The following is a 10,000-nucleotide window of genomic DNA, read 5'->3' as shown; positions in this document are numbered from 1 at the left end:
TCCTCCTCTCCCTCTTCTTTTTCTCTACTCTTTCTCATCTACTTCCCCCTACTAACCCTTCCCGTTCTCCTTCTTCTTCCCTTCTCTTCCTGGTCTACTTACCCCCTGCTAAACTTCCTGCTCTCCCTCTTCTTCTTCTTACCTTCTCTTCCTGGTCTACTTACCCCCTGCTAACCCTTCATGCTCTCCCTCTTCTTTTTCTCTTCTCTTCCTGGTCTACTTCCTCCCTGCTAACCCTTCCCGCTCCTGTGCTTCCTCTTCCTGTGGCAGGAGATCCAGGCGACCTGGTACGAGAAGCTGCACGAGTGGGAGGACGCGCTGGTGGCCTACGACAAGAAGATCGACATGAACAAGGAGGACCCCGAGCTCATCCTGGGCCGCATGCGCTGCCTGGAGGCGCTGGGGGAGTGGTGAGTGGATGACTGACACCTGGTTGCCCCGCCCCTTTTAACCACGGCGTGTCCTGCACGTGCAGATCTTTCATATATGCTGTCCATGACAAACAGAATGCAGAAAACCAGCATGATTCTCTTTCATTACTTACCCAGCATGCATTTCTTTCCTTACTTACCCAGCATGCCTCTCTTTCCTTACTTACCCAGCATGCCTCTCTTTCCTTACTTACCCAGCATGCTTCTCTTTCCTTACTTACCCAGCATGCTTCTCTTTCCTTACTTACCCAGCATGCTTCTCTTTCCTTACTTACCCAGCATGCTTCTCTTTCCTTACTTACCCAGCATGCTTCTCTTTCCTTACTTACCCAGCATGCTTCTCTTTCCTTACTTACCCAGCATGCTTCTCTTTCCTTACTTACCCAGCATGCTTCTCTTTCCTTACTTACCCAGCATGATTCTTTTCCTTACTTACCCAGCATGCTTCTCTTTCCTTGACTTACCCAGCATGCTTCTCTTCCTTACTTACCCACATGCTTCTCTTCCTACTTACCCGGCTGCTTCTCTTTCCTACTTACCAGCATGCTTTCTTTCCTTCCTTACCCAGCAGGCTTATCTTTCCTCGCTTACCCAGCATGCTTCTCTTTCCTTACTTACCCAGCATGCCTCTCTTTCCTTACTTACCCAGCATGCTTCTCTTTCCTTACTTACCCAGCATGCTTCTGTTTCCTTACTTACCCAGCATGCCTCTCTTTCCTTACTTACCCAGCATGCTTCTCTTTCCTTCCTTACCCAGCAGGCTTATCTTTCCTTACTTACCCAGCATGCCTCTCTTTCCTTACTTACCCAGCATAATTCTCTTTCCTTACTTACCCAGCTGGCTTCTCTTTCCTCACTTACCCAGCATGCTTCACTTTCCCCATTCACTCACATGGTGACCTGCAGAGTTTCCTCATTCTCTCCATCTACAGCTCAATACATAGGAAAGCAGTAAAAGATGATTTTCACAGGAGTGCAGTGGCAGTGTAGGGTTCCCTCTTGGATTTGAACCTGCGGCCTCCTGGTTGCAGCCCTGTCCAGACACCCTGCTAATTCTCCCCATGTGTTGGAGTCAGGTCAGATCAGCCCGGAGACAGACGGAGTCTGTGCTTATGGGTGGAGGACAGGGCCGCTCGCGTCTCTGTTGGCTGTGTATAAATCTGTCAGCATGCGCACACTGGTCAGATGGGTCAGGGGGACGTATAAAGTGCTACAGGCAGTCTGCTCTGCCTTATCGCACTCTTGTCCCCAGTGCGGCTGCGTTGCGTAGGAAAGTTCGCGAAACGCGTCGTCATTTCGCTGCATTTTTTCGTGACGTGCCCTTGTTAGTGTCAGGGCGGCTTTCATGAGAACAAAAAGAACAAAAAAACAAACTGTGACTTGGCACAGACGCTGGTCTGGGAACAGTCAGAGTTTGACAGCCCCGTGGGGTTTGTGTAGTCGCCGGTAAGCCGTTGTCAGACCTGTTCAGTAACAGGCTCACTCACGCGCACGCTCCCGTTCCCCTCTCCCACTGTCCAATATTTGCTGTTCTGATAAAAATATTTAGAAAGCTTTGGATTAAAAATGAGGCGAAGCAGCTGGAACGGCCCGTGAGTCTAACGCAGACGGACAGGGTCTCTCAGGAGTCCCGCGTCATTTCCAGCAGGTCCCAACCCTGGACTCCCCACTTTGTGCTTTCAAACTTTATTGACCCTGCGCACTGATGGAATCTGACGTTGTTCTCTTTGAACGGCCGGGGTGTGGACACTACAGAAAGAGGGGAGAAGGGTTCCTGTAAACAGAAATTGTTTTGGTGCCGGTGGTCAGCGCTGGCGTCCATGCCCGGCGGTTGCGTTGGCAAGCTTGGCCAACGACTGTCGCGCGGTCACTTCCCAGAATTCAAAGCTGTCGCGCTCCAGCTGTCGGCCCCTACGGGCACGGCCATGACGCATGTCTCCCCATCCTCTCCCTGCTCTGCCAGTCCTCGCCTTCTTCTGTAACTGTCCCTGGAGATGATGCCGGCACAACCACTCGGCTTCGATCATGTAGACTGCCAAATGGCATAAAATGCTAAATAAAGTTTTCCATTTTGTATGCCGGTACAGGGCAGTGTGTGTAGCCTAATCTGTAGATTGCCAAGTTTCATCGCGTGGTGCATGTGTGTGGTCGCACTTTGTTGTGACATTGAGTGTTATTACGTGAGCAGTGGGTAGGAACTGGCTTGTACCGAAAGGTGGTTGTTGGTGACATTGACGAATGATTGTTATATATCATAATGGTTGTTGTGTGTTTCCTGTCTCTGTGTCTGTGTGTGTGTGTGTGTGTGGTACATGGGTATTCTTCATCAGAACCGGGTATCTGTAAAGCAGTCTCATAGCGTGGACATTGGGCTTCTGCTCTACAGCCTGTGGACTGATAGATGTGGCTGCTGGAATGTCCAGTAAATCCCAAAGGGAATTCATCCAGGATGAAGGATCTCCTTGTTTATTTTTTAAACACTTACTCAATGCGCCAACTCTGTTCCAGTAGCCGATGAAAACGGGCCACTAGGAGAATAATTAACTGCTCCATTTGGTAAACTCCCCTCTCTTGATAAATAGCTAGAAAATGGAGAGCATTAATGAAGTCCCTACTACATAATTGGCCATCATAACAATGTTTCCACACATACACACACGTATCCACCCAGCACGCAAGCACACTGGAAAAAGACAGAGTGTGTGTGCTGTGAGTGTCTCTCTCCCTGGAGAGGACGGTTAGTAAGTGTGTGAAGGCGCAGACAGTACTGCGCTGTCCGGGCTATTCTCCACACACATATTAAAGCTGAGTGATCGCTGAGTCATTGCCCAGAACTGATGTGTGTGTGAGTACGCACGTGGTGTGGGCATGTGTTTGTGAGTGTGTGTTTGTGAGGGAGTGTATGCGTGTGTGTGTGTGTGTGCCTGTGTGTAGTGGCGTGTGTGTGTATAGTGTGCCGTGTGTTTGTGTGCGGTTTTGTGTGTGTTTCGTAGTGTGTGTGATTGTGTGCATGTGTGTTTGCTGTGTGTTTGCGTATGTGTGTGCGTATGTGTGTGTGTATGTGTGTGTGCACGTGTGTGCATGTGTGTATCTGCGTGTGGTTTTGTGTGTGTGTGTGTGTGTGTGTGTGTGGTTTTGTGTGTGTGTGCACGTGTGTGCATGTGTGTATCTGCGTGTGGTTTTGTGTGTGTGTGTGGTGTGTGTGTGTGTGCTGTGGTTTGTGTGGTGTGTGTGTGTGTGTGTGTGTGCACGTGTGTATCTGCGTGTGGTTTTGTGTGTGTGTGTGTGTGTGTGTGTGTGTGGTGTGTTTTGGTGTGGTGTGTGTCGGTGTGTGTGGTGTGTGCACTGTGGGCGTGATTGGTGTGGGGCCCTTGTTTTCGTAGCTCCAGGATATTGTGTGTGAGTCGGGCACCCGGAGAAACGTTTGACCGGCTGCACCCCAACCTGTCTGAGCGCGCCCCGTAATCTCCATCTCAGATGCTCGGCCTTATCCTCGGGAGAGACGGGCCCCCGGCACTGACTGCGGTCTGCGTCCTGGGGCCCCCCGCCCCGTGTTTAAATTTGGGGCTGGGACAGCACCCCTTTCACAGCCCGGGGCAGGATGTTGCGCCATGTCGAGGTTCGGGCTGTCCATCTGGAGAGAGGGCGGGAGAGACAGGAAGTGCGTTTCTGCTAAAGCCATCTCGCCGTCTGTCGTCATCCCTCACTCTTTATCGGCTTCTGTCCTTTTCCCTTTTCTCCCGCCCGTGACGCCTCTGCCAAAGGGATTTTCTGGAAAACGTCTCGAGTTCTGGAACTGCGCACCGCAGTTCCGTCTGCGCTTGAGACAGAGGTGACAGCTCTGCCACTCAGAAGTAAATCTTAAGTGGTTGGCTTCGTGGCTTAAGAGGTTTGAGTTGCCGGTGTGTGTGTGTGTGTGTTTGTGTCATAAGAAGTCACAGTTGCCAGCGTTGATTGGCTTGGTGTCATAGTAGGTTTGCATTGCCAGTGTCGGTTGGTTTTGTGTCAAAGAGTTGAGTTCGTGTTGGTGTTGCTCTAGAGTTTGTTCGGTTGGTTGTTTTGTCTCTTAAGAAGTTTTCAGTTGCTGGTGTTGGCTGGTGTCGCACGCCGTGACCACCCTGATAGGGACAGAAGAGCTGGACACGGGGAGCGTATTCGGTTACAAACACAAACGGAAAAACCCTCACCTCACAGGATCTGGGTAAAAACAGTAAACTGAAACAACAAAGACAAAATAAATTAAATTAAACGGTGGCTTTTCAGCCTTTCCCAGACGGTACGTGCTCTCTCTCGTCCTCATAGGGGATCCCCGGCCTCAGACGCCTACTGTGGAAAGAAGCGCACTTTTAAATCCTGGACTGATTCGTAACATCATCCAGGTGTGCGCCTACTTAACCAGTAGGCGTGGTCCTCTAATTGCCCTGAATTCCTCCCGCAAACCGCACCCTGCCACAGCTGGTTTTGTGGTATAAGATGTTTGAGTTGTCTGTGTTGATTGGTTAGGTTATGTGGTATAAGATGTTTGAGTTGCTGGTGTTGGTTAGTTTTGTGTCATTAGAAGTTTGAGTTGTCGGTATTGGTTGGTTAGGTTATGTGGTATAAGAGGTTTGAGTTGTTGGTGTTGGGTGGTTAGGTTATGTGGTATAAGAGGTTTGAGTTGTTGGTGTTGGGTGGTTAGGTTATGCGGTATAAGAGGTTTGAGTTGTTGGTGTTGGGTGGTTAGGTTATGTGGTATAAGAGGTTTGAGTTGTTGGTGTTGATTGGTTAGGTTATGCGGTATAAGAGGTTTGAGTTGTTGGTGTTGGGTGGTTAGGTTATGCGGTATAAGAAGTTTGAGTTGTTGGTGTTGGGTGGTTAGGTTATATGGCATAAGAAGTTTGAGTTGCTGGGCTGGTGTTGGTTGGTTTTGTGTCCTAACCAGTGTTTGTGTCTCTCTCTCTCTCTCAGGGGCCAGTTGCACCAGCAGTGCTGTGAAGAGTGGACCCTGGTGAGCGAGGAGACCCAGGCCAAGATGGCCCGCATGGCTGCCGCTGCTGCGTGGGGCCTGGGTAAGACCCGCCGGCTCACCCCTCATCTCATCCGGGGGTGGGGGAGGGCAGGGGGGGGGGAGGGGTGAGGCCCCCACCACCGGGGAGCTCAATCAATCTAACTTAGCAGAGCATGCAGGCCTGCTGGACGCATCAGACCGCCCTGCCGTGAGAAGACATCGTTCGCTCCCCGAGCGCACCCGGCGCGTTTCAGCTAGCCGGCCGCTCCTTCGGCTACTCTCCGCCCTTTTCACGCGCTTATCCTCACGAGCAATTACCGCACGAGTGTGGTCGTGCGGCAAACAGAAATGTAGCGTTTTATTTAATGTTTTATTCAAAAAATTCAATGATTCAAAGTATGTAGCGGTTGAGATGGTCAGAGCTTCAGGGATAGGGTAACAAAGTTAATTTATTTACAAAAAATTTTGGAAATACACTAAAGGCCATTAAATGAAAGTCTGTTTTGGATTCTCGTACGCTCATTAAAAGCTCTTTTATTGGACTTTAGGAGCCAACTGGCGGTTTACTGTTACTATTAATGATTATAATTAAAATGTGTGCATATGAATATGTAGACAAAAATAGATCTTTCTCATTTGTTTGCGGTCAGTTGAAGTGCACCGGCAGGAAGGTAACCGGATCTTAATTTGCGCTGGAGCAGAAACGGCACTCCTTCCTGGACCACACTTCGGGATTGCGTAATCCTGGCTGGCCATGTGTTCCTCGTATGTGGCCTGCAGCCTCATTACCCCCCAAAACCCAAAGGCCGTAACGCCCCAAAGGGCCTTCCTGGCTCTGGCCCCCTGCCCCGACCGCACCGGCCACCGCTGAGCCCCCCCCACCCACACTGGCCACAGCTGAGCGCCGCCCCCCCCCAGTCCACACCAGCCAGCCTCTGGCCCCCCGCCCTGGCCATACCGGCCACCGCTGAGCCCCCCCTCCGCCCGTGCACACCAGCCAGCGCTAAGCCCCCCTACCCGCACTGGCCACAGCAGGCCCCCCCACCTCCACCCACACTGGCCACTCTGCCCGCCGCTGGCCCCCGTACACACGACTCATGGCCACAGTAACAGAACCACCGGCCCTGGGGACGTCTGCACCCTCCACAGCCAGCCTGAGCCTTTCTAACAGGCCTTTCATGGCCTGCCAGCGAGCCTGGTCAGCTTCGCTGTAAATGTCTGTGTGCTGCTGCCGACTCTGCTGTAGTTCCCATAAATACACTGGCTTATGGGACTTGGAGTTCCTTGCCCTGTCAACAAAGGTGCCTGGCAAGTGAATAGGAGTGACATAAAAGCGGGGGAAAAAACGAGGGCTTTAAAAATACACATTATCCCATTTCAAATGCTTGTACTCGTCCCAGTTAAGATTTATGTTTGGTGTTAAAATGGCTGGCAAAGGGAACTCTTGGTGAGAGGTCTTACTTGTAATAGAAATGGCGAGACGGTGCAGTTTTGTTTTTGTGTTTTCTCCGCCTGCCAGGACACTGGGACAGCATGGAGGAGTACACCTGCATGATTCCCCGAGACACGCACGACGGGGCCTTCTACAGGGCGGTGCTGGCATTGCACCAGGACCTCTTCTCATTGGCCCAGCAGGTGAGCGACATCACCGTCTGATACGAATACCAGTACAGCTACCGCTCCACCGCGTCTCTGCTCGGGTTTTCAAAATGGAGATGTTGGCTGCTCTTAAGAGCAGTCCCCTGGACTTTCCCATCTTTATCATATTTGAAAGTGGAAGCAGCTCGGTGGGAATACGGAAGTTCCTCCGTGGGAATATAATCTGCGCGTGAAATGAGGATAACGTCCTTCTGGCAGCCTGAAGCGAGCCGGGAGAGAGGCCTTTGTGATCTGTCACCCGTTTTATACGGTTTATTCAGAAGTCCTTGTCTGCACAACGGCAGCCTCCTCCCCGGAGGGAGTTTGAAGCACAGTGGGTAAGGAACTGGGCTTGTAACCGAAAGGTCGCAGGTTCGATTCCTGGGTAGGACACTGCCGTTGTACCCTTGAGCAAGGTACTTAACCTGCATTGCTTCAGTATATATCCAGCTGTATAAATGAATACAATGTAAAAAAAAAAATTCCATGTAAAAGTTGTGTAAGTCGCTCTGGATGAGAGCGTCTGCTAAATGCCTGTAATGCAATGTAATGTAATGAACCCACAGAACCCGGAGTCCGGGGTCCGGCGCTCTGTTCGGTATGTCGCGGTCGCGCGGCTAAGCGGCTGCAAAGATCCGAGCCGCTGCCGACGCTCTGCTGAATTCTGAGAACGGAGCGGAACGGCGCGGATTAGCATCGCTCGTCAGCTCCGCTAGTTATTATTATTCGCCTTGATGGGCGTGAATGCGAGGCCAGACGTGTCAGGTTTTAAAAGCCGCTTGCCCGGGCGCCCCGCGTTCGGAGGGAGGGGAAGCGGGAGCTGATCGAGAGTGACTGCTCATCCTCCCTTTTCACGGGCTCTTCAGCCCGAGCTGTTTGGCACTCGTAATTCACAGTCAGGCGTGCGCCCGCTGGAAATGGAAAACTTCAGCCTAATCGCGCCCTCCGGCCTCCTGCTGCACTGAGAGAATGGCTGTCACCGTGACGGATGAAACTTTCTGCTGTTTCCTGTGGGAGGCTGGATGTTTAGCGCTTGCGCTGACTAGCACTGAGAAGGTTATGATGTATTGTCATTATGAGATGTTCCTGCCAGTTTGAGTCTGTAGATGTGAAGAGGGAAAGAGAGAGAAACATCAGCCCTTGTTTTCAGTCAGATGGAATAATGCACTTCCTGTCTGCGGATGGTAGGGAGTGCTGTATGATGACATCACTGTCACCATGGCGAGTGTCCAGAGAGATGGGAGAGAGTGTGTGTGTGCAGCTGGATGTTCAAAGTGTGCAAGACCACTGAGGGCACACCTATTCCCTCCTGACATACCACACACACACACAAACACACATACACAAGCACACACACACACTCACAAACACATACACACATACACACACAAACAAACAGACACACACGTACACACACACACACACACACACACACACACACACACACTCACACACACATACACACAAACACACATGTACACACACACACAACCACACGCACAAGCACACACACACACTCACATGCACAAGCACGAAACCACACACACGCTCACAAACACACACACACACAAACATACACACACACACACATACACACAGACACACACATGTACACACACACACACACTCACAAACATACACGACACACACACACATGCACACATGTACACACACTCACACACACACACACACACACACAAACACCCAACCTGTCGTGGCATCTGCAGCGCAGCTGGGTTTAATTACAGTGCGAGGATGGTGAGTGGATTTTTGAGTATGAAAGCATGGCTGTGAGGACCTGCTCTGTGGAAATTCGATGGAAAACAGATGCGCCAAAGCTTTTTAGGATCGGCAAGGGATGGAAACTGTCATCCGGACATGTATTTGGTAATCCTCTCTTAAGATCTTGATTGTGACCCGTGGGCTCCAGCCATTGTACCTGCCCCTTTTGCCAAAACCTGCTCAGGAGTTGCGAGAACAACGCTGTTCTGATTCAGACCTCAGAGCGGACGCGAACCTGGTCAGCCTGCTAGCGTCAGACAAAGCAGGCTTCCTCGGGCATAAGGAATCAAAGTAGAGTAAGCAGCTGTTTAAAATGGCGGGCGCACGCGTGCCCTCAGCCTGTTTCGGGGCCGCCAAAACGGCAGGCGCCCTCCGCTCTGTCCCATTGCCTTTAACAAGGGGGCCGAGCCAGGGTCCCGAGCTCCGCGGGAGGTTTCTGGGAATTTGGGAAGTGTCCAGCATTCGACACGCTACCCCACGCCGTTAAAGTGCACACGCCACAGGGGCGAATGGGCCCGCCCGGGGTCCCGAGAGGGCGACCCGAAAGCATCCGTTACCCCTGATTCAGTGCCGTGCAGTAAATGCACTTTCCCCCGCCGCCGCCCAAGTCCTTTCACAGGTGTGCGCACGTACGCCGCCTCACACAGACCCCTGGGCCTCAGGCCGTCCGCTTTTAATTGTCCCTAAAATAACTCCGGGACGGGCCGGAGAGGACCAGCTGTCTCCCCCCCCCCCCCCGTCCCTCGTCTGTTTCTGCGGCCCGATAATCACTGCCCTGGGAAGGGCGGCCGCCAAATCCCCATAAATCAGACTTCTGAAGAAAAAAAAAACCCTGTCGCTTTCTCTAATTATTTGTTTCAGTGTTATGATTATGAGAGCAAGAATGTGGTACGTGAAAAAAAAATCTGCTCATGCCTTAGGTCTTGTGTAACACGAAACACAAAGCTGTGGAACTGTATCCTCAGAAGCTGCAGACAGGATTTGGGAACTGATACTGGAAAACTTTTTTTTTTTTTTTAACAGATGAATGAAACAAAATGACATGTATAATCCTAATTAAATCCGTCCAAATTGCCGCGTTCACAAACTTACGTAACGTTTTTTTTTTGTCGGGAAGTATGAGGTCATGTACTGATTGTTGTGTAATGTGTTTTCGTTCGTG

General features: G+C 51.2%; 1 protein-coding gene across 1 annotated transcript in view; it reads left to right on the top strand.

The window, feature by feature from the left end:
• Positions 1 to 10,000, top strand: part of mtor (mechanistic target of rapamycin kinase) — a 103,200-nt gene that overhangs the window by 70,841 nt on the left and 22,359 nt on the right. The window contains exons 30-32 of the mRNA XM_064300251.1: positions 271 to 410; positions 5,379 to 5,479; positions 6,938 to 7,053. Of these exons, the coding sequence (XP_064156321.1) occupies positions 271 to 410; positions 5,379 to 5,479; positions 6,938 to 7,053 (357 nt within the window). The remainder of the gene's footprint in view (positions 1 to 270; positions 411 to 5,378; positions 5,480 to 6,937; positions 7,054 to 10,000) is intronic.

Source organism: Anguilla rostrata, chromosome 11, assembly GCF_018555375.3.
Source record: "Anguilla rostrata isolate EN2019 chromosome 11, ASM1855537v3, whole genome shotgun sequence".
NCBI lineage: Eukaryota > Metazoa > Chordata > Actinopteri > Anguilliformes > Anguillidae > Anguilla > Anguilla rostrata.
This window is presented reverse-complemented; position numbering and strand designations above follow the sequence as displayed.